We start from the raw sequence: 25051 nt of genomic DNA, 5'->3' as shown, positions 1-25051 counted from the left end.
GGAGGTCCAGGACAAAAATCAAAAAGAAAATGCTGTCCAGCCCATCTCTACAGGAGCAAAACCACAAAGATTTACACAGCCCTGAAAATTAAAAGTAATGTCAAGTAATTAAAAATTCATTGAGTCATTTAAAGAGGAATGCCATTTACTTATGACACGCACGCAGGGTTGCACTCTAGTTTATTCCTTAAGTAATTGAAATTTGCTAACTTCGAAAAGATACTAATTAATTTTGAGGAATTCATCATAAACAGTCAGTAATTGGGTTTTTTTGCTGGATGAGACATTGAAAATAACTCTGTTCCCCTTGACAGCAATGACAAAATAGTCAGTGACTAGAATGGAAACAGGATTTCTCCTTGGGGGCTGAAATACAATAAGTCATTCCTGAGTCACCTCTCGTGCACCAAACAGATTCTAACACAAGTTCCAAAGTGCTGTGTTTCCGATGCTGTGCTCCAGACACTTCCAAGCAGCTGATCAGTTTCCTCACCACTAGGATTCAATAACATGATGTCAAAGTGATCTTTCAGTGAATCGAAGTAGGGAAACGTAGTTTTGAGGATGCAGAGGTGGAAAAAGCTGCCCAAGCAGTGTGTCAAACCCACACAACAGGCGCCGAGTCTGCAAAAAGCCTAGGTTATAATAAGAGTTGGACTTCAGGTGGACTCAAGTCTGTGCCTGTTTGAATTTTGTCTACACAGAGCTGTGCAGAATTTATTTTGGGTCGCTGAGATCATGAAACGTGTTTTTGGTTTTAATTCCCCAAGAAGGGCTTCCTGGTGTGTCTCCTCCCAACAATCTGCCAAAAAAACCCAGAAGCTTTGGCGTTCAGCTATCACAGAGAGAGGGGGCATCTGAAATATAAATGCACAGGGGAAACACAGCCAAAAGCTGCCTGGTTCTTAATGGAAACCCCAAACCGAGCCTGCTTCCCAAACATCAGTAATGGGTCAGTGAACTCAAAACCAGGCAAGCTTTGGGCTGCTCCAGAACACTTCCTACTCCTAACACAGCCCTGACTGGCTCATGTAGCAACCACAGTAACATGGGAAAAGCAAAGTGAGTTAGCCAAAGGACACCCTGTTCTCAGGGGCCGGTTTCCAGTCTCCGTTATGAACTCACCTGAGTAGCGGATTTTAAAGCCCTTTCTGTTGTACGCGTGGTCGGAGGACCAGCGGAGATAGACCTTGTTCCCAGAGCTGGTTACAGTCAGAGGAGTAGAGTAATTCCCACTTAGAGACAACAGCAGCGGACTCTGGCCTGCAGGACCTTTAGGGAAAGATGAGTGAAAGATGTAGTTGGCACATGGCAACAGTTCTCCCCTCGGCGTCGGCCACAGCTAGCCTCACACAGCCAGAATCTTGCAGACAGGACCAGACTGTGGGAGCTTTAAATTTCATGTGAACGTTGCCATTGTGTTCTGTGGGGCTCAGATTTCACCTTAGGGCAGAACTTTCTGCACGGTCACTGGAACAAAAAGGAGGGGGTTTGTGTTCTGGGTTCAGCCGTGAGATTGCATTTCTGAGCACTGACAGAGCCACTTACCTGTGATGCTCAGGAAAACTTAGCCAAGTACAGGCTCCACAGCTCTCCTGCAAGCTAACAGGTCTGCCTGGCGTGCGGTGTAGGGAAATGTCCGTGGATATTTCTTTAAAATCCTTTCATTTCCCCTTTCAACCACCCTCCCAAAGACCTTTCTCATTGTTCTTCAGCCTCACACTTCCTCCAACAACATCCCTCGCTTCACGCAAAACAATTCCTGCTACTTCGCTGAGCCATCCTGCCACAAGGATATCTCCCCTGGTTCTCTCCCTGGAAGGAGAGCCCAAAACTAGAGGCTCTCGACAGGCACCATTCCCAAGCAGAAATGCTCCCTCTGGGTACGTGTGCACTGCAGATAACTATCCCATGACTGGCCCACATCAGCTGACTCTGGCTTGTAGGTGATGGGGCCATTTATCACTGTGATGTAAACATTCAAGATTTAGGCAGGTGACTGGGCTCTGAAACCCTGTAATGGTGGAAAGTCCCAGAGCCCAGGTTGCAGTGTGACTGAGAACTCCAACCACATAGACAGCCCCCTAGCCTGAGCCCCTTGAGCCCAAGTCAGCCAGCAGGGGCCAGCTGCAGGGGGTTTAGATGCAGAGCAAACATACACAACTGGGAAGCTTTCTCCAAGCACAACACAAAGCGACAGGCATGTTGGTGGAAAGACCCCCCCCAACACACACCAGCTCAGCGAAGATTGGGTTAGTGACTAATGGCAACACTCACTGCTCCATGGTTATCTTCTTTTCCCCACCCCAACCCACGTCACCCATGTGATTCCTCGACAGTTACCATCGAAGATCTCAAACTCGTCGAACTGTTTCTCGCTCAGGAAGTACTCAATGGTGAGGGTGATGTTGTATCCAGGCTCTACTTTGATGACCCAGGAACAGGTCTGGAAATGGGGGTAACGTCCCAGGTAGCTCTGGCTGAGGATCACACCAGTGGAGTCCATCAGAACCTCATTCATCGGACAGTGGACTAAACCAAACACAAACAAAATTCCACAGCAAATGAGGTCTCATTTTGGGTGACAGAAGAAAACAAACAATCACAAGACGAAAGACCTGGGTTTTAAAAAGTAGTAATCTAGAGAGTGTGGTGGACTGATGCTGAAGCAATCGATCCACTGGGTGTTGATTTATCGTGTCTGCTGTAGATGCGATAAATCAATCTCCGAGCTCAATCCCATCGATGCTGCCACTCCACCAAAATGAGAAGAGCAGGTGGTGTTGATGGGAGAGTAGCTACTATCGACCTTACCACATGTGGTAAGTATATCGACTTTAGCTACGCTATTTATGTAGCTGAAACAGGTCAATGGTGCCTGTAAGTGTAGACGTGGCCCATGGCTGTGATCTCCAAAGTGGTGTAAGGGAGCCAGGCACCCAGCTCCAGGTGATTTTTATCAGGTGCTAGGCTCCTGACCCTCCTGGGATCCTTGGAAAATTCCAGACCGAAATCCAGATTTAGGCTCTTCAGTAGGCGGACTGCTTTAAGAGGGCTGAGCACCCTGCCACTGCAGCTGAAGTCAAGAAAACAAAACAGCATTTTGCATGTGCTGGGTCCAGTTTACCTGTACCACTCCCACTTTGTATAGGGTAAAACTGGAATCACACAGGAATGGATGAGGGTCACAGCATAGTTTCCAACTGAGAATCTTAAAGCTCTGTGAAGTCATTCTCTTATCAAGCCTCATGACATTCCCTTTAGAACAACCAAGCAAACTTTATTATCCCCATTTTATGGACTGGTAAAGTGAGACACAGCGCTTATGAAATGTGCTGAAGATTAGTAGGCAAATTAATGAGATGAGGTTCCAAGAGTGTTGAGTGCTAGTTGCTTGCTTTAATCATGAGATCTCACACAATCTCAGAAATGTTTATACAAGAGGCAAATATTAAATAAAAGTCTGGTGAAACTAAAAACAATTCAAGAAAGAACAAAATAAAACACACAACAGGATTGTTATTTATTCTCAGCGCTTTTTTTTGATTTTGTTTTTTTTTTTTTTAAAAAAAGGAGGAGCCAGTACTCAGCCAGCTCCCCACCTCTTCCCCCAGACAATCCCATGGCTGGAGCAGCTGAGGTGCTGGTACTCAGTACTAGAAACTACCAGCACAACAAAGCACTTTTTATCCATATACCCACCCATCAACGATTGCGTCTAATGCGGCAGCAAGTGATATACTTGGATTACAGAAAATAGCAAGAGCTGTCTAGAAGGGAGAGTGGATTTTTCCCAACCTCTTAATCCCATTAATGATTTTGTCCTGCTATAAATTGGTGACCAGACATCATTTAAGCAATCTCTTGGCTTGCTGGGTAGCAACTACCAGTAAATAACAGAGTGACCACCTTTGCTCATGTTCTCTTCAGTTCATATTATTTCAGAGAGCTGCAGAAATACCTCCCATTAGACAGTAAAAATGTTCAGATGGAGGAAAGAATACGAAGAGATCACCCCGGCTGAAGTGGGAAAAAACGTATCAACAGGAAGCGATTGGATAAATAAGATAACAAGGTTGTATCCTTGGGATTTTGCCTGAGTACCAGTGAGGGCTGTGAAGCATCACAGACAGATCATCCAATTTTCTCTCCCTTAATGTACTCTGCACTAATCCAGAAGCTCTGCCTCACAGACTCTGCCCTCAGAAGGGCTGTACTTAGCTGCAGTCAGTGTTGTTCTCGTGAATGGTCAGAGAGGGTGTTCTCTCTCTCCTACCACGATTGGGCTGTTGCTTTGATTGGTTGATGTAGCCAGGTGTCTGCTGTGTCAGAACAGTGGCCAGAAAGTTTCATTCAGATGATGACTCAAGGAAGTGCTCACACTTGTGCTTAAAGTTAAGCATGTGTTCAAGCACTTAAGCAAGTGTTCAAATGCTGTCCTCAACTGGGGCCTCAAGACAAAACTCAGATGTAGCCAGTGCTAGGCAAATTCTACCACAAAGGGCTAAGAGCCAGTGTTTCCTCTAACTATTCCCATCCCTGGGTGGAATAAATTTTGTTACATGCACTGAGGCATGTGGAGATTTGCATCACCAATAAAAACACGCTGCCAGCTGTGGGTGCTCTGCTAATTAGGTGGGTGGCACCTGACTCTCTTCTGGGTAGCTGCCCAAATGCTCAGCTTACAGAGAACCCTGGGGAGAGCACTTAACTGCCCCTGAAGTCAGCTAGAGCTGTCACTGGCTATATATCATTGCTCAGGAGGATACTGTAATATTTGGCTTCACTCAGTGCCCATGTGGCAAGGTGCCCAGCACCTGGCTAGCCTGATCCCACGGCAGGAGAAGAGCCACTCCCTGCAGCAGGGTCTTTCAGGGAGAGAAGCTTTGCAAATCTGTGGGGTTCCAGGCCAGTTACCTTCACAGGTGGGAGGAGGTCCTCCAAACTGGAGGTGAGTGCCCAGCTTGCACGTCAGGATTTCCGTTCCGGTCAGGGTGAAGCCTGGGAGGCACTGATACCTCACGATGTCACCTAGAGAGACAGACAAAGCTCTCATCTGGGGAGCAGGTTTGGTTTGGCTGGGGCGTCCTTCACCCCTCTGCAGAGCAGCCAGTAGATACCATTTCACTCCCCTTGTAGCTAAGTCCTAGTGCTTCCCTCCGCAATTCAAGAGTGCTGACTGCAGCAGACCCAGCACATCCACTGCACACTTCACCTATGTCGTAACCCTGGAAACACCAAGCCATGAGGGTGAAATTCAGCCCCATGCAGCAACACTTAACTCTGCTTCTTTTGAGGACTTAAATGAAGCACAGACTTGTCTGCACATAGGTGCGTTTGAGCCACACCGACACACCACGCCCGGAGCCCTGCATATCTGCGGATATCCGCATCTGCGGGTGTCAGTGCAGATAGCCGCAGTTCATATTTGCACATATAGATGCGAATACAAATTTTGTATCCATGCAGAGCTCTAACCATGACCCTTCTCACAGCCAGTGCTGCACAGACACCCAGGACATGAGGACCCAGCTCCTTTTAGCTGTTATACCACTATAGAACCTGCAAGGAAACTCAGCTGGCAATGGTGCTCATAACGTGCAAGGCAGGTACAAGTCCAGCTGCAGCCCCCTTAGCTCAAAGGAGATGACATGCAGCATATAAACAAACACAAATACACACAAAACATGGCATACACGGGTCATATTCTCAGTGGGTGTAAATCAGTCACTCCACTGATTTCAGTGGTACTCTAGTGATGCACACCAGCAGAGGATCTGGCCCAGAGGGCGCAGGTACAGTGAGCAAGGTCACTTTTGATCAGGGCTCATGATTTAAACACAAACACAACACTAAAAATGCCAGGAGCCAGGGAGTACAGAGAAAAGCAATGGCCGTAAGCCTCGTGGCCTGCTACACGGGGCGTTATTTTAAATGTCTGAAATATCTTAATGGTGCAGGATATGACTGAAGCAAGTAGCTCTGTAAGTTTCTGAACAGAGACTAGGCTTCTGGGGGGAGATGAGCCCTGGTGGTTACACTAGTGAGGATAAAAATTGTAGGACGATCAAAACCCGCTGGTTCGGCACGTGAGCCAGTCAACCAAATGGGGTCAAGCTTCCCAAGCTTCCATATGGAAGAGTGCAGAATAAGATGCATTCTGGGCTCCTCTGAGGCCTGACAGATGGAGATCAGAACATTGGTCAGACAGAGTTCTTGGCTGGTGCAGCCCAGCCCATCCTATGGGAACAGGGGAAGGGGTGAGACGATACCTATGTTAAACTCTTCGTTCTCGGTGATGATTTCAGCATTGGGAACAATGGTCGGAGGGTGGCATTTGAAGAGCTGATAGGCTGAAAAGAGGGGAAAAAACAGTATATGTGAGTGCACAGAACTGCTACCAAACATGATGCAAGACTTTTAGGGATCCGGCCCACACATGCCTAACACGAGCTCAGTGGGGTGCAAGGATCTGCTCCTCTGGAATAAATTACCACCTTGTGGAGCGGCACAAGGGAGAGAATCCAGCAGTACCTGCCTATCCCAGTTCCTTATTTGTTCCCCGTTCACCTGGGCAGCTCACAATCCTCCATCCCCCCAGCATTAAGGCAAGGCAATGCTATTGGACCACTGTATACATGGAGATGCTAAATTTAGTGGAAGATCCCACATGAGGACTGCAGCAGCATCCATGTCCCTCTAACCCAGGGGCAGAAAATTTACAGCCCACAGGCTGCATCCAGCCTGCAAAATGGCCAGATCCCACCTGCCACAATACTGGTGGCCACCAATGTTGTGCAGCCCAGCAGGACCTTCAGGCAGGGTCCTCCCATGCCAGTCACAGCAGAAACTGGCCAATGGGAGTTGCCTGGGCTGTGCTAGTGATGCAGGCAGTGCAAGGTGAGACACGTACATGCCCCAGCAATTGGATGTGCTGAGAGGAGTGTGGAGATGTGGCAGTCAGGGAGCCTGCCCAAGGGCCCTGGTGGGCTGCTGGATGGCTGGGAACTGCCTAGAGATGTGACTCCAGGTCAGAACCTACACCAGGCACCTCACCTCCTCTCACACTCTAACTCCCTGTCCCAGGTTACAACCCAAACTCTCTGGAAGCCTCCTGCCCCTTGCTTCTGGTCACAACCCCCTCCCAGACCCTGCACCCACCTCCTATACCCCGTCTCCAGGTCAAAATCCTCTCCTGTACTCATACTCCCTCCCAGACCCTACAATTTCTCGTTCACCCCAGCTCGCTCCGCCATTTCACAACCCCCTCCCACATGCTGCACCCTTCCTACATTCCTCCTCCGATAAGAATCCTCTCCTGCACCCACTTTCCTTCCAGACCTTGCACCTCCTCCTGAACCCCAAGCTCTTACCTAAGCTGCCTTCTGCACCCAACCTCCATCCCAGACTCTGCACCTCCTCCATAGAAAAGTGCAGCTCTTGACTGTTTACCAAACTCTTAGAGTGCCCCCCCAATAAAATATTATTAACCACACTTGTGCTAGTCCCAGACTAGCCCCTTAACCATGGACCATCTTTCCTCCCCCTTGAGAGGTCCATGGCTGAGCCATAGTTTGCAATACACCATCTGCCTTGTCCTTCCCCATTGTGTGAACCCCAGTGATCGGGACTGCACAGCTCTGGCTGAGATGCCCTATGTTACCCCAGTTTTGTCCAATTCCTGTCAGTGCCTGCCACATCCAGCAGCTGTGCTGAAATAGCCACCAGATTCCAACATAGGCCCAGTTTACCCGGCTTCTGAAAAAGAGCCAGGGAGGAGATAGACCCCAGCCCAGATATTATTTTCAAAAACAAGTCATAGGGATTGCAGTGTTCCTGCAGCCATGTTGGTCCCCAGATATGAGAGAGAGGCAAGATGGGTGAGATAATACCCTTTCTATTGGACCCACCTTTGCTGGTTGAAGGGACAAGCTTATGATTTTCACAGAACTCTTGCTCAGGTCTGGAGAAGATAACCAGCATGTCCAAGCTAAACACAAGGTGGGACAGATTGTTACGCATAAGAGATTCACACACACCGTAGGAGACCACTTTGAAGTGGGCAGTTTACCATTTCTGCAGTCATGGGTCTATGAAATGTTAATAGGCAGCAGGGCACTAAAAATAGACATAGAGACACCGGTTTATGCCCACTACAACAATTTCTAACGCACCCTGTGGCCCATTAACTCACCATGGTCCTATGACTGCAGAAGGCCACCTCACCCACCTTGTCTCTCTCTGGTCACTGGGACGACACCTGTATAGAGATTCAGCACCATGGAGAGCTCACAATGCAACATCTGTCCTCCAAGGAGACAGGTGAATGGGAGGACATTGAAAGACATAGTTCATGGACAGATGAAGGGTGACTGGTGTTTATTTACCGACTCGTGGTGAGATGATGGGACCACCCACAGAGTCTGGGATTCTTAATGGAAGAGACTGGACAAGCTCGATGGGATTAGATAAATGCTGGAATAACCAGGATGGGTAGAAATCTTATTCTGTTCTGCTGCCAGTGTCCCCCGCACCCCCACTCTCTGATTTGCTCATCTTGATTATCTTTTTCTGATTTGTCCTCGTTGCTTACTGTTTTTGGTTCTCTGTGCCTTAAATATCGAGTCTGTTCTGGTCTGGCTATGGTCTGAAGAAGTGGGTCTGTCCCACGAAAGCTCACCTAATAAACTATTTTGCTAGTCTTTAAAGTGCTACTTGACTGCTTTTTGTTTTGATGCTGCCAGTATTTCACAGCGGATCATTATTTTTAGAATTTCATCTTTGCTCCCTGTCCTTGAGCTATGATTGCAAAATTCATTGATTCATTGTTTGGAATTAGTTGTTATTTTATTCTGCAAATACTTCCTGGGATGTAGCTGGTTTGCCCTCCCAATGGAGAATATTAAACTGAAGATGCAGGTTGCAGTTTACAATGTAACTTCCCCAGTACGTGAAATAAAAAAAACCTTGTACTGCAGGTCTGAACCAGGTGTTTAATTATATGTATCTCAGCTGACGATATGTTGAAATAAAGATGCCATCCAGTCAGGGACCAGAAACTTTACTGTTTGACTTAATGAGCCTTGTCAAATAGAATAAAGAGCAAATTTTACAGTCTAACTTACAGCCTGAAATGAACTATCAGAAAATGTTTAGTGCTTGAACAAAATAACTTGCTGCTTATCAATAGACAAATTCACAATGCTTTGAGTTCACATGCTAATTCCTATGGAAATGAACACACAAGGGATGTGAACTTGGTTTAAAAAATGTCATGGAGAGCATTTGCTGAAGTCGATTCTAACCTATCAATCCCCTTTTATTGACTCCAGGACACCATAAACTTCTCTGCAGTTGGTGTCAGCCAGGTAAGTCCAGATGTAAATGATCCACTTACTAGACAGGAAATAATTCTCACTAACTTTACAAGGTTTTGCCATTTTTCGCTACAGGTTAAAGTTGGAGAAACAGGAGCAGACGCACCATGTTCGTAAAACATTATTATAATGTATGTAGATGCCTAAATTAGGATTTAATTGCTTAACTTTAGACACCCATTCATGCCTCTCTGTGCCTCTGTTTCCCCAATATATACATGGGGTGTGTGTGAAATAACCCTCCCTTATTTCACTGGTGAGGGTGTGAGGATCAATTCACATTTATATAATGTTTGAAAAGACTCAGATGAAAAGAATGATTCCTTTTTACCCACACACAGACCAAGGGCAGCAAATGACCCAAAGTTTGCAAAGGAGAAAAAAATCCTGACATCAACATAACGTACTAAGCTTGAACAGAGAAAATCAAAGGGACCTGTCAGCTCTGTAATCCTGAGAGGACTCCTATACAAGCTCTGTGCAATTTACCAAAAAGTTACTGTGAAATGATGAGTTAATGAGGAGGAGAACAATGCCTGCACCAGAGATCTGGGCTGTTTAAGTGCTGAATCTGTCACTTCTTCTGCACAGCTTCTTTGGTCATACAGGAACAGAAGGGGGAGGACATGGGAGTCAATTTCCCATCCACCATTTTTTCAAGGCCCAGAAATTGCTTGAACACACCAAACCTTTGCTTCCTTGAACAACCCGCCTCTGTATAAACAACAGGTGCTCTATTATGGCCCACATAAAACAAGATGAGGGAGGAAAAGTCCCAGAAGAAAGAGCAAAGGTCAGACAATGGCTTTAATGGCAGACGCGTCTCTGCAAAGATTCATTGCACATGTAATAAAACTCCCTACTCGTGGTAGGTCTGGACGGCAACAGTCCAAGTGACTGCAGGTCCGGTGGATGCACATGAGCTGGCTTTAATCCAGCTAACCTGGGCAGCACAGCAGTGAAGGTGTGGAAGCCTGCACAGCAGAGGCAGCAGCACCATGAAAACTAGTTCAGAGTGTCCACAAGAGCTGCTACCACTCCCTGATGTGGACATACCATAAGAGCAGCTGGGCTTTAGGTCAAGATTTCCAACAGTAACTGATGATTCAGGTTTGGGATGTTCTACCCTCACCCATAAAGGAGCCTGATGATTAGAGGCTGGGTACTCAGCACTTTCTGGCAGAAGTCCCCTTTAAGGAGGTGGCACTGAGGTTCCCTAGACTGGGCACTCTCTGGGCACAGGTGTGGGAAGTGGGAATATGCTTTTGTGCCTGGTGTCCTGGCTGCTGGGCCTGCTACTGCCTGGGCTTCTTCACTACTGGCCCTGGGTCCCCTTTTCTGCAAGCTCCGGGGTCCTGGCCACTTGTGTCACATGCAGGGCTTTGCTGCCCCACACCTGGCCTCCACTCCTGGCCTGGGGGCTCTACTGCCTGCCCTCTCAGCTGCCAGCCCCGGGAGGTTCACTGTCTGCCCCACCCTGTGTGCCAGCTGGGGGTCACGCTTGGTTGCCAACTCTGGCATCCCAGCTGCTGGTCCTGCATGAGGAGTCCAGGCTGCTGGCCCCAGCTTTAATGAGCAGAGAGATGTGCAGACAGGACTGGAGAGGGGGTGCAGCTCAGCACTCCCATTCCAAGAACAGTTCCAGTGCCACTGTCACTGGCACACAAAAAAAAGATTCTCATCCCAGTGTAGCCACCGATCTGCTGTGTGACCCCGGGAAAGTTTCTCTGCCTCTGTTCTCCCTGCCCACCTTTGTCTTCTCTATACTGACTCTGAACTCTTTGGGGTGGGAAACTGCCACTCACTAGATGTGCACAGACCCAGCATGAGGAAGCCCTGATCTCAGCTCTAGTTGTTACATAAAAGAGAGAATAATCTCCCTCCTTTATGTCATAGTGACATACAGAGTCCAGAGTCCAAGGAGGGAGGAATTAATCCCCTTGCTTGTGGAATACAAAAGAAACCCAAGGGGGGAAATCCAAACAACACACCTAGGGGAGAGAGAAATGTTATTTGCAAGCTTTAAAAAGAATGTTTGACAGTGGAGAATAAAAAAACACTGACAAAAATTAAATTAAATGCTATTTTAACAGTGCTTGACAACGTCTATTTAAGTAGAGAGATAACCTAGCAATTGGGGCATCAATCTCTATTCCTTAATGGGCCACACTTCAACACAGGGCCATTATTAAGTCAGCTTTAGTTTCTGGATAGCACAGCACCGATAAAGCTTCCTGTGAAAGCACCCTGATGTGCCTGAACCACAACAAAGCAGAGCCTTTCTGCTTAAAACACCACAGAGACCCACCCTGGAGTTACGGTGCCACAAACACTCCTTCCCATTCACATATCAGGTTCTCATGTTGCTACCAAAATAAGCCTTTTAAAATGTGTGCAAAGTCCCCATGTTTCAGAGGATGCTGCCAACTTTTCAGGCTCCCTGAGTCAGGCATTTTGCAGGAGATGCTTCCTGGTAGGTGTTTAAAGGACAATGGTTTCCTTAAGTGGACGATGCCGATCACTGGATTGGGGAAGATACTTAACACTGAAGACTGACTACTAAGGGATGTCTATGTGCCCAATTTAAGCTGGCCTGTGCATGCACGAAAGGAAAAATTCTGATCTCAGTTACATTGTGGCAGATCCAGAAGTGGATATACTGTACATTTACAAAGGCAGATGGCAAGAAATGCCAGGGTCTCCCTGCCCATTTGTCAACCACAGAGCAAACTTTCTGTTGTACCGTACACAACTTATCCACTGAAGTACACAAAGCTTGAGTAGAATCTGACCCTATGTCTGGTGTTTGCACAGAGAGAAAAAAAGACACTGCAGAACTGTGTGAACTGTATAAGTGTTTAGCCCTGCAGAGATATGGAGGCAGAGCATTAAACAGGCTCAGGTTTTTGACTCCTATGTCTAAAACTACGCTCATCCACTCGCACACCAGAGCAAGGAATACCACTGGAACTGGATGATTTGGGCAGGGCAGGCACCTGGAAGTTGATCCTTAAATACTTTGGGGAAGTTTGTTGATCAGGAGGAGGGCACCGACCTGAGTCGGAAGAAGGAAGGTTCCTGAGACAGAAAGGGGGATCAGATAAGTGGAATCAATATTCAATGATTCAGCTTCATCATTTCCTGGAGGTTTTGGGAGGGTTAGCTTTGGTGTGATATGTAACTGAAACAATCTTAACTACACATTAATGAACACAGAGGCAGACAATTTCACACAGGTCATTTTTTAAAAAACAAAAATTCCCACTGAAATTTTGAATTTCATTGAAATTGGATGAAATTCAGGTCTTTTTGTTTATTTTTTCAACCAGGTCAGTCAAGGATGTTTTTAGCCACTGTTTATACTGAAGTTCCATTCACATATATTTTCTAAAGGGGTTAATAAACCAGTCAGAGACGCTGTAATAGATGATCCTGCAAGAGCTACTGAGTTTGCTCACAACCACTGTTTACACCTAAAAGATTGGCACGATTTGATTCTTACCATTTAAATTTTCACAATTGTGCAGAATTAGGGGGTCTAAGATTTCCTTCTGATCTGTGTTAGTTTAAAATTTCACAATCGTGTGAAATCCTGGGGAGGGTCAGATGCTATGAGGGGCTAGACAACAGCTATTTAAGAACAGCAGATGCTGAGATTCAAAGAGTTACAGTTTTACAACCATCAAGACACAAATGGGCTTCACCACACGGCAAAATATACCAGGAGAGTACCCTTCATCCAAACCTGAGAAAGGGCTCAAGCAGGATTTTCTTATTTTGCCCAGCTGTAAAATTCTATCATCAAAATGTTATTTCATCTGTGTATGTTGAAATCAACATTTAGTGACATTTATCGATTCAAGCTTAATTCTTTCAAAGCAGCTTGTAACCTTCTTTCACACTTCTGCTCATGCTGGGCCTCCTTGCCACACTTCTTGCCACATAGGGCATAATAAAAAGGGGTTTTTTTTGCATACCTGTTATCCACACATTGTTTTTGTATTAATATGCACCTTATTGTGTTTTACAGTATTCAAGCAATATCCCCAGACACTTAGCAAATATTCTTTAAATTTAACCTGGCCATGGATTACTGGCCTTTCCATTACCCGACATAACCTCTGATGTTCAGTACTGACTGGCATGAACCTGACACTAGACTGTTGCGGTTGTTACAAATGAATTACTGCAGTGAGTCTAAGGTCCTGTTCACATTTTGCAAAAACCTAGCATTGTCAAAATCACCTGTTTGCTAATCTAACTTCAGGTTGGACTCTTGTTTAGTGATGGGGTAAAAATACTCTTATTTCTGTATCATACCTAACATTTCTGGAGCATGCACTTCACTCACATCGAAGAATCCCCAAATAATTTAAGGAATCATTTCTCTCACTGTGAAATCAAGCCACCTCTGGGCTGAAATGTAATTGTGGTTTAATAGAACACAGCAAGGCCACCCGGTCAGTTTAGCACGGGATTGGAAGAATACCATTTCCAACTGAAATTGCAAGCAGTGGGAGTGTTAGGTAACAAATGGATTTACACAAAAAGGAATTTGCCAAGGAGGGCAGAATTAATAGCTGTCATCTTGTGAGATATGCCCCAGGATCTTTCACAGCTGCTATTTTGCAGGAGCTTGATTTGCGTTCTGATTATAGAATCACAGCGTAATGGTACTGGAAGGCACCTCAAGAGGTCATCGAGTCCAGTCCCCTGCACTCATGGCAGGATTAAGCACCATGTAAGTCCATCCCTGACAGGTGTTTGTCTAACCTGCCGTTAAAAATCTCTGATGATGGAGATTTCATACACACACCCAGGCAATTTATTTTGGTGCTTAACCACCCTCACAGGAAGTTATTCCTAATGTCCAACCTAAACCTCCTTGGCTGCAATTTAAGCCCATTGCTTCCTTTTCCTTTCCTCAGGAGTTGAGGAGAATGATTTTTCTTCCTCCTCCTTGTAACGTCCTTTCAGGTACTAGAAAGCTGTTACATCCTCTCTCAGTCTTTTCTTTACGAGACTAAACTAACACAGGTCTTTCAATCTTCCCTCACAGATCATGTTTTCAAGGCTTTTAATCACTTTCTTGCTCTTCTCTTGAATTTGTCCATGTTTTCTGAAATGTGACGCTCAGAACTGGACACAGTACTCCAGCTGAGGCCTAATCAGAGCAGAGCAGCAAAATTACTTCTTGTGTCTTGCTTACAACACTGCCGTGAATACAGGAAGTTGCTGATACATTTCTACTCCTGCACAGCAGCTGCATACCCACTTTGCATGTGCAATTATAAGTGTGTGCATAAGCAAGCATTCGTGCATACAAAATTGCACCAAGACTGTTGTAGGTGTCAACTCTCTGACAGTCAGCCCCTTTATGAAAGGTCTGATCTGACAGATGTTGCTTCAAGCAGCAGGATATTTCCTGTATCTTGCACTCTAAACAGATCTCTTTCATGAGCATTTGTCCTCCTCCTAGTGATCCCCAACTATCCCAGACTCTTCTGTATTCCACAAAACTGTGGATCAAGAAGCTAAAACACAGGCTGCTCAGTGAGTGATACAGACCATAGAAATAGATGGCAAAGATCCCTCCATTGGCTCCATCGCTGTGGAATTTCATCAAGATCTGATTGGAGGAGCTTTGGGCAGATTTCTTCACCGAGTTCCCTGTGAACATGCCCAGCTGTGGGGCTGTTTGCTGAGGTCCATCCCTATAAGCACAGGTCAGAAAGAACACAACCACATTACTCCTCACCCACTTACCCCAGGTTGGGACCATCCAGTCCCTCTTGGCAGCCTGATGCACATATACAAAGGACTTTCCTGCCCTACTTTGCTTTCAGCACCCCAGCCTGACATTAGGTTTCCCAAGACTCCTTGGGCAGCCACACTAGGCCAATAATTTCATTTCCAGAGTGGTACAAGTAGAATCTTCCCAGGCTGCCCCGTAAAACTGCAGGCAATGGAGACTCCAGATATAGCCAATAAACTGCTTCTGGAGAGAGGCTTCTGCCCAGCTTTCTGCACATTCATCACCTGGCTCTGGAGAATTAAGGCTCTAAGAGTGGGCACTGAACTTTTAAAAATGTGCTCTGAGCACTTAGGAATTTCAACCCCGTGTATCCCTTCCCCAACTGTCTATTCTGCCATGCACTATTTGTCCTATTCTCTCCTAAGCAGAGATGAAAATCCTATTCTGCCATGCTTCTGGAGCCAAATCATCAGTTGATGTGAATCAGTTCATGTTAATTTTGGTGTGGCTATGCCCATTTACACCTGTAAAGACTTGGTTCCTGACCGCTGGGAGCTTGTGTTCAGAACCAGCTGTCTACCCCTGATGCAATATTGTGCCCTCGCTCAGACAAAAAATGTTCTGTGATTTTACTTTAGCTTGTACAGCAAAAGCCAAATAGGACATCAGCAAATGTAGCCTTTTGCTCCTGTTCAGCATCTATTTAGTACCACAAAATCTTTCTGCAAAGGAGTCAACAAACCAGGGGAAATATCTGCTGGTGAAATCAGAAGTGAAAGGCAATTCCTGTCCCGCTAGTTTGAACCAGATTCATTTCAACTCAGTGCAGCTGGAGGTGAAGACCCTATTTGCCATTCATAAAAGGATTCTCTCTCAAGCCCTGGTAGCTGCCGGAGAGATTTTCTCTAATTCCATTCAACAGAGCATTTCGGAGATGAAGGGCTGGGTGATTTAGAGAATCTAGCAGCAGGCAGAGGGACCTGTAACCTAACAATGTCCAGTCACAGCTGGGATGATGTCCTAACATTTGCCCCCAGCGGAGAAGCAGCCTCTAGAGAGAGTAATTGGGCCCAATCGGCCTCATGAGGGCAGCATTTGTTTAAATTGTGCACAGTGTGGTTTTGATTTCTTTTTTAACAGCTGATGATCACAGGATTAGGACTAAAAAAGATCTGAAAGGTCATCGGAGGCACTGTCAGTCTGTAGACAGTGTTATCCTCGCAGGGCTGAATCCTCAGCTGATGTCAACTGGCATAACTCAAATGAAGTTAGTTGGAAAAGGCTGGTGAGAATTCTAAGTCGCTGGAGCGACAGTCAATGTAGATCTGTTGAGGATCCGTCTACAGACCCTTTGTCCAGTCCCAAATGAGGGGGGCTTCCACCAGTTCTGGTCTATATTGAGTCTTTATGGATTTCTACTTTCAAATCCAACCTGGTTTTGGTTAATACAATCGAAGTGGAGTTTGGAGAAGCCCGGCCCATGGCTCCAGGGAGAAAGGGCCTATCAGACGCTGGGCTGATACTTGCTAGGTCAAATTCCCAGCACTCCTAGCTAGTTCTTAGATGCCTCCTGAAGCATTCCTCTCACCCACCCTTGTCCCAGAGCTTTATAATGGTCTGGTCCAGCAAGGCACTCAAACACAGGAACACCATTGAAGTCAAAGGACACAGGCAGCAGATGAACCCATGGCTTGGGGAAGCAGCCTCCACAGCCCCACCCTTCTGGTCAAGGTACCACCCCTTTCAAACCCATGCAGCCCAGCCCCCACTGTGGCTGCTGGCCCCTACCCAGCCCTCCCTCCCTACATGGCCATTTGGCCCTGCTCCAGGCCAGTGCCCCCAGTGTGCTAAAGAGTCAGGCAGCATGAGCTGAGACTCCTTCTGGGCCCTCGAGCACCAAGCAACATGACCCCAGCCTACCTGGGCCCCCAACCACCCACTGAGCTGCCAGCCTCAGCCCCAGGGCTGGGGGCAGCATGGCGAGAGCAGCCCATGAATTGCACCATGGCCCTCAGTCAGCTTGTCCCAGCCTCTGGCATCAGAGCAACAGGCAGGAGGGGACTTGGAGGTGAAGCGGGGATGGGGACACGTCCAGCTGTTCAGAAGGCCGAGCCTTCCCCTGCTAAAACTACACACCACCCATGTCAGGGGACTCACACCTTGTGCGTGAGGGCTTTGTTCAGTCAGACCCCAACTCCCTACCAACCAGGCAGGCATATCGACTACCCGACCAAGTCAGCTCCTGCCGATGAACCCACCAGATGGTGATGAAGTCATTGTAGGGTTCCGTCTGCAGCAGGGTGAAATTGAGATGGATCCCGTATCCTGCGGGCACTGTGATAAGCCAGGTGCAGTCCTGGGAATTGGGGTACTGGTTGGGGAAGCCTGGGGAGTAGACAGTGCCGTTCAGGCTGGTGATGTTTCCTCCGCATGGGACTGCATGTAATTAACAACAAAAAGAAACATGAGTAAAATGAACAAACCCCGCCGGGATCCCTGCCTTCCTTCCCTTCCCCTGCCATGACCAGTGCTCCTTGTAAGCCGGGAGCTTGGGTGGCTGCTCAGTAGAGATTCCAATGTCACTCGGCTGATCAGCAGAGCACCCACAGATGGGTGTTTTGTTTCTACTAAGGGTGCACGTTTGCACATGGCTTGGTGCACACAGAATCACTGAATTGTAGAACTGGAAGGGACCTCAAGAGGTCACCAAGTCCAGTCCCTTGCACACCTGGCAGGAACAAACACCATTTAGATCAGCCCAGGAGTTTCTACAACCACTCGAGGTAATTTATTCCAGTAATTAACCCTCTGACAGGCATTGTTGCTGATTTCCAATCTAAACCTGCCTTGCTGCAATTTAAGCCCATTGCTTCTTGTCCTATTTTCAGAGGTTAAGGAGAATATTTTTTTCTCCCTCCTCCTTGTAACACCCTTTTACGTACTTGAAAGCTGCTTTCCTGTCCCCTCTCAAGCTTTTCTTTTCCAAACTAAACAAACCCAATTCTTTTAATCTTCTCCCTTAGGTCAGATTTTCTAGATCTTTAATCATTTCAGTTGCTCTTCTCTGGACCCTGTCCAATTTCTCCACATCTTTCCTAAATTGTGGGGGCCCAGAACTGGACAAAATACTCCAATTGAGGCCTCATCAGTGCACAGTAGAGCACAGGAATTACTTTTTGTGTCTTGTTCACAACACTCCTGTTAATGCATCCCACAATCAGGTTTGCCTTTTTTGCATAAAAATGTATTGCACACTTTAATGGAACAAATCCACACATGGATGGAAAAGATTAGAGGGGACATTGGCCAAGACCCTCTTCCCTGCAGCTGAGCAGAGCTGGACTAACAGCTCATTCCTCTGCCTCATAATGCCAATCTGCCCCTCAGACCCAAAGAATGATTCAAGAATTGTCCAAGAGTCAGAGGCTGATCCAGATGTCTCCTGCTCCAAGTTCCCAGCAGCCCAGAGGACTCAAGGCAATGACAAGCTTTGAATGTCACTTTTCTTGTACAGCATTAATGGGGAATAAGCCAGCACTGTGGAGATTCCAAGGGGGCAGAGATAGATCTGATACACAAGACAGCTGTTCCGATTAACCTGGATCCATGCCAAAAGCCTGGACCCAACCTAATGTGCATGTTAGGAATCTGGGTGTCCTGTCCCAAACTTTCCAGCTCCATCCTGTCACAATAATCACTGCTTAGTGCAGCAGGGCTGAGCAGAAACAATCAGAGACTTTTGGTACCTAATTGACAGCCAGTTTTGCTGAGAAACTGCAACCCACACTCCAATCCAGGGACTAGAGCTCACCAGCAGCGTTCCCCCATTGGGGGAACAGCACACTCCTCTATCTGCCAGTGGGCAAAACTAGTCAATCGTAAACATGCCATGACCTGGGCCAGAACTGCCAGCCAGCTGGGGGTCAGAGAGTGGTTCTGGAAGCAGGGGTGGGGATTACTTGTAGTTCTTATTTGCACAATAGCAGCATCTATACATGCTGGAATGGAGATCTGGGCCCCCGCGTGCTGGATGTGCTGCCTGTGCACAGATGAGCTGGTAAGCTAAACAGACAAGACAAACAAAGGATGAGAGGGAAAGAGAGGTGATGTGACCTGCCTAGAGAAACACAGCAGATCAATGGTAGAGAGGGAGGACACCCCAGGTTTCCTGAGTCTCATGGCTAGGTTTTAACCACTGCACTATGCTGCCTCTGTAGTGTCCCAGATTTCCTGTGCAGAACTTTTTCCAATCTTCTTGGAACAGCGCCACTGTATTTGCAGAGCCCGATTAGCTGCCTGCAGACAGGTCTCTCTCTCTCACATTGTGGGCCTGACTTGTCTCTTGTTTTCACACAGCTTTTCACGCCAGAGCAGCTCCATTGATTTTAAGGGCGTCAATTCCGATTAACAGCGGTGCAATGTGATCCAAGTAAGGGCCTGTGTATTTAGTGCCTAATTCTGCTTTGTTTGCTCACGTGAGCCAACCACACACACACACACACACACACACACACAGAGCAAATAACAAGAAGGCACACCCCAGAAGACTGCAACACTCAATTCCTCTAAAAAAAAATAATAAAAAAACGAAAGCACTGCCTCCCAGTGAATCCCACTGGAATCCATTCAGTGGCTTTGGAAATCTCGGCCCATACAGATTTATTTCAAAATCAGATGCACTATTTGTTTTACAGTGAAATGGATTTCCCACTGTGACCTGCACGGGGACGGTGAGATTGTTGGATGAAGGCAACCATTACTCATGGGCAGCGACTGTGTAAAAATAGACAGCAATTGCTGGTTGTGTTTAAGAAAGTATCTGGAAAGGGAGTGTTTGCAATGATATTAATAGAGCTAATGACCCAGCGTGCACCATGAGTCCACAGAATAAACACCCCCTTCCAGCCATACTTATCTGCCTCTGACTGGGACTAAGTACGTGGCTCCCAAAGTATCGAGTTAAGAAGTACAGGTTGATCCTCTCTAATCTGGAACATTCTCATCCAGCAACCTCCATAATCCAGAATGACTTCAGTTAGCTGGACAACAACTTATCGTGGGTGTGGCCAAGTTTCCCATGGTTCCATAAAGTTTGTTTACAGCCACCAGTCTTGGCTCTCAGTGTTCTGTGCTGCTATTTAGCTGTACTTTACTCCAAATGTCCTCTAAGAGCCCATTCTAGTAGCATATGTGCTAGAAAAATACTGACTTCCTGTCATCTGGCAAATTCACTCACTGGTACTGGCCAGGTCCTGAGGGCGCTGGAGTAAAGAGGTTCAACCTATACTGCAGGACATGTCAATTGCTTTGTACCCGCTTCCTGGTGGTGTAGCAGGATTCTCACTAAGGAAAGTGACCAAGGATGACAGGAAGGACTGGATGGGAAACATGGGCAGAACATTTCGGGGCTTGCTCCTGCTACCCTCAAAGCTCAGTGAAATCAGCGAGCATCAAGGCTGTGCTGAATGGGCTGCTACAGCTCAGCACGTAGCAGGACTAAGCATGCAGGGTTGCTATCCAGCCATCTCTTCAGGGGGTGTACCTCACTAGAGATCCACTGACGTCAGCCGATGCCAGCTGAGGATGTGGCCCTCTACATTTTTGCATCCTCTAGAGCTAAGGAGACTTAATTCAAAAGAGAAAAACAAATGCAGCCCCTCAATAGATGGCAAGTTTGGGAGCAAGTGGTTCAAAGAGACTGGGACCAGCCTTTCTGCTGACAGGGGGAATCTTCAGTAATCAGGCTTTGACTTTTTAAGGTTTCACATAAAAGACGCCTCGACAGTAAACTGCACAGAACTCGTATCTCTTTGTCTGGCAATGATGAAAGGCCAAGATGGCCCTGCTGAGGAGTGAACAGAGAAACGACGCATTTCAGATTTGATGTCAAGCATGCCGAGACATTCCCTTCGGCTAACCCCCTGAAACCACTCCTGGAAATCAGAGCGGCAGACACAGGTCTTGTGACTGGAGTTCCCTGCTAAGATCATTAAAGAATTCCAACTCTGACAGGCAACAACTGAGCAGCAGTTTAGTGATGCAGCAGTCCCTATGCTGGGAAGACCAGACCGTATATTGATGCAATCCCACGATTTAGATGCAGCCCAATACCTGCCAGGGTCTTTTCTTGGCAGGGGATCAATACAGTGGTGGTGATTAAATTTGCTTCAGCACAGCACTGGATGTTGCAAATACCAAGTATGGAGGTGATCAAAGCCCTGATTTTTTACCTTATTTATTTAGCTGCTCCAACACATCATAAAGCTCTGACTTTGATAGGAGTTTGAATTGGAAAGAATAAAAACTTACTTAGGACAATAAAAAACTGTTCTAATCCGGCTCAGTGTCAGTGTGAAACAGCAGGCTGGGAAAGGCGGAAAAGTGAAGAAAGAAATAAAAGAGAGAGAGAGAGAGAGAGAGAGAAAAGCAGGCAGAGAATGCTGGCCACGTGTGGCCATAAACCTGTCCAAGAGCTGGCAGTCATTTCTCAGGGGTTAATAAATCAACAAAACGATGATGGTTTCTTAGCATAAGCAGGGAGCACAAATTCTGAAGTTGCCACGTGACAGTGCTCAGGGAAATGTGGGGAGTTTGCCGAGAAGACAAAGGATTTGCAGTGTGGCTCAACAGTCCCTGGAGAGTTTAAGAATTGGTGAAATCAAGATTTTATTTTTTTGTCTCCTGCACCAGACTGCTGGGTGACCCTTGGATGCCCTGAGTTTCAGCATCTCTCATCTAGACAAATGGAGCTGAAAGGGTTACATAATTAATATAAATGAAGCCCACCTGTATTGTTGGAAGACAGAGATCATGAACCTGGTTTGCAAAGCTTCTGACAATGAGCACTCAGCACTTTCAAAAATCAGGCCCAACAGGCATATTCTCCTCAGGGCCATATGTTCCTAATTGCCAAAGCACTACTCCCAGTGGCAGTCAGCAATGGAACAAACAGAGAATAAAACCCTGCTAACCACAGACGGGTTTGAATCATAACCCCAGATGCAAACGCACTCGATATATGGAAGATAAAGCCAGGTCCGAGTTTGATTTTTCATTGCTAGCCCACACTTTTCAAAGTGGGCTGACCCCAGCTTTCTAACCCAAACACTACTAGGTCCAGACCATTATCCATACTATTTTACAAGCAAACTATAAACACTTTGCTCACGGGTGAAATGTAGCTGGCTCTGGGGTGAGACAAAGCAGCCATGCTACAGAACATGGCAACGCTGGGCAAAGGCTTAGAAAAGGAAGAGCAATGCCCTTGAGGATCACACGAACAAAGAAACTGCAGACCACTTTTCTTCCCCAACTCTTCTATTTGCTTCTTTTACTATCACTGAGCTGCTGTTGTGAGCTTGTTCCCTCTTCTTGCTAATCAGCACTGGAGCAAAGCCAGACTGAATAAGCATTTGAATGAACCTGAATCAGCTATCTGGGCTTTGACCTAGAAGAAAGGTGGATTGAAAATACCAGGGCAAGGGCGAGTTCTCCTTCCTCCTATCTGATCCATCAGAATCCTCCAGACATGTGATTTACAAGAGGCCAGAACTGAGCAGATTCCATGGGCTTCCCAGAAACCCACCATGCTGTTCAAAGGTGACCCAAAAAAGTCATACCTTCACACCTGGGCAGTGGGTGGTCCCAGTTCCTATTGGTGCCATGCTGACAAGTCAGGACTGGGTGGCCAATCAGCTGATATCCTGGAAGGCACTCAAAAGACACAGACTGGCCCACGTTGTAACCAGCTCCTCTTACAATGCCATTAGCGAAAGGCTCGGGGTCAGGACACTCCTGGAGTTCATAGGCTGGAAATAAAATAAAAAGGCAGGTTCTGTGGTTCATGCTTTCCCCATTCCAAGAGTTCATAGAATTATTCTCATGCCATCTCAACTGTTGCTTTAGAAGATAGAGGTGGAGGGGCATGGAAGAGATGGCCAAAAATGTCATCCCAAAATCCCTCGATAAATACCACATGAAGTCCTGTGGCACCTTACAGACTAACAAATTTATTGGGGCATGAGTTTTCCTGCGCAAAGACCCACTGACACATCTGACAAAGTGAGTTTTTGCCCATGAAAGTTCATGCTCCAATAAATCTGTTAGTCTATAAGGTGCTAGACAACTTCTCGTTGTTTTTGCAGATACAGACTAAGATGGCTACCCTTCTGATACTCAATAAATATACATTCTGTGGCAGCAAAGATGCCCCTCCTCCCTGCCTTATAGCTGGATTTAGGACTAGACGGGCTCAATGCTACTTAAAAGTGGTTTGATTCAGTATGATAACTCCCATGCAAAAATCTAACCCATGGCATGATTTGGAATTTTGGCTGAAATTCTGGACCCACTGAATTCTGGGAATTTTGCCTCTGACTGCAGTGGGGCCAAAATACCACCAGTAGCTTCTTTCTTCACGCTGTTTGGTGGGTTTAGTTTGTTTGTTTAAGTGCAGTGACCAGCGTTCCTTGTAAGCTGAGTGCTTGGGAGGCCACCCAGGAGAGTTTCCGGTGTCTCCCAGCTGATTAAGAGAGCATCCACAGCCATCAGCATGTTTCTATTGGTGGTGTACATCCACACACCCCTCGGTGCACATAAAATTAATTCTGCCCATGGATGGAAAAAAAATTAGAGGGCACTCTGGTGGTGACTCTATAAAGGATTTAAAGAGCCAAATGTACATCTGAATAATAGTGACTGGAAATCCTGCTGCTTGCGGCCATCGTGTTCATGGAGCGACAAGTCCTGCTCTTAGTTTATCCTGACTCTGAGGCCTATGTCCACAGAGTCAACCCATACGTTGCTCTGAATGGGTAAACAGCTAGTTTTTTACTAAAAAGAGATGATTTGGGTGATAAATGGATGGCAACTAGCTAACATATTCTGCCTGACATAATGAGTTATTTCTGGTCAGCTCAGCAAGATCTAATTTTCATAGTAATTTCCATCATATTACCCATGGTGCCTTGGAGTGTGCTTTCTCCCCCTAAATCATACAACAGTGCATGACTTCTGTGATGTAAGCATGGGAAAGCCAAGGGAAAATTAATGTTTTCAATTAGGTGTGACTAGCTGCTTTTCATGTTATTTCTGGGGAGTCTGCTCTTTGCCAGCTCAGCCCTTCGCTGCATCTCACAGACAGAGAGATATACTCTGCCTTTTCCAATCTGAGGTGTCCTCTCTAGCGTGCTGGCAGGACCACTCAGCTGCAGCACATTGGAGTCCGCCCTCATCTCCTTCATTACGAAAGACACAACTCCCCTGCAGGACCCCTGACCCCGTCATGCTCAGACCTACCAAAGATGGGGATGCAGAGAAGTTTTTGGAAATGTCATGCTCGCAAGAGCTCTGGATTGACAGTCCTGCAGACGCGGGTAGATAGGTACTCACCAGTGGGGCAGACAGCCACGGCAGGCCCTGGGATGAGATGGGAGAGGGGCCCAGGTCCGCCCCTCAGAAGGGGCAGAGTCAAGGGTGGAAGGGGTGGGACCAAGCGCAGTAAGCCTTTAGCGCTCTCCAGACCGCAGTGCTGCCCTTACCCCGTCATAGCTGCTCAGCGTGGCAGGGCAGCACTACCATGGCACTTCAAAGGGGCCTGGGAATCCAGCTGCTGCCACTGTCACGGTGGCAGTGGCCTGACCTCCGGGCCCCTTGGAAACCTCAAGCAACTGTCCCCCCATCAGCGGGCCTGGTACCCACTCCCCATGAGGTAGATATAAAAACGTGGCTGTTTCTAGGTATATGAATGGAATTCAGCTTCTTTGGTCTGCTCAGCCCTCAGCTTCTTTTAATGTGGCTGCCAGGGCATTGCAGTGACCTGTAAGCCCCTCGGCAGAGAGGCCAGCAAGCAATCAAGCCAGGAGACTCAACAACCTGCACAGTGATCCCTTCAACGGCACGGTGGTCAAGGGCCGTGCTG

At 46.9% G+C, this 25051-nt stretch overlaps 1 protein-coding gene across 1 annotated transcript in view; it reads right to left on the bottom strand.

Annotated features, from left to right (window-relative positions):
* Positions 1 to 25051, bottom strand: part of CSMD2 (CUB and Sushi multiple domains 2) — a 575415-nt gene that overhangs the window by 75882 nt on the left and 474482 nt on the right. The window contains exons 42-48 of the mRNA XM_074976068.1: positions 22752 to 22940; positions 17391 to 17568; positions 14946 to 15091; positions 6273 to 6353; positions 4918 to 5031; positions 2344 to 2532; positions 1126 to 1272 (exon numbers count right to left, since the gene is read on the bottom strand). Of these exons, the coding sequence (XP_074832169.1) occupies positions 1126 to 1272; positions 2344 to 2532; positions 4918 to 5031; positions 6273 to 6353; positions 14946 to 15091; positions 17391 to 17568; positions 22752 to 22940 (1044 nt within the window). The remainder of the gene's footprint in view (positions 1 to 1125; positions 1273 to 2343; positions 2533 to 4917; positions 5032 to 6272; positions 6354 to 14945; positions 15092 to 17390; positions 17569 to 22751; positions 22941 to 25051) is intronic.

The sequence above is a fragment of the Carettochelys insculpta genome, chromosome 24, assembly GCF_033958435.1.
Source record: "Carettochelys insculpta isolate YL-2023 chromosome 24, ASM3395843v1, whole genome shotgun sequence".
Taxonomy (NCBI): domain Eukaryota; kingdom Metazoa; phylum Chordata; order Testudines; family Carettochelyidae; genus Carettochelys; species Carettochelys insculpta.
Note: the sequence above shows the minus strand (reverse complement) of the source record. Positions and strands in the feature narration are given on the sequence as shown.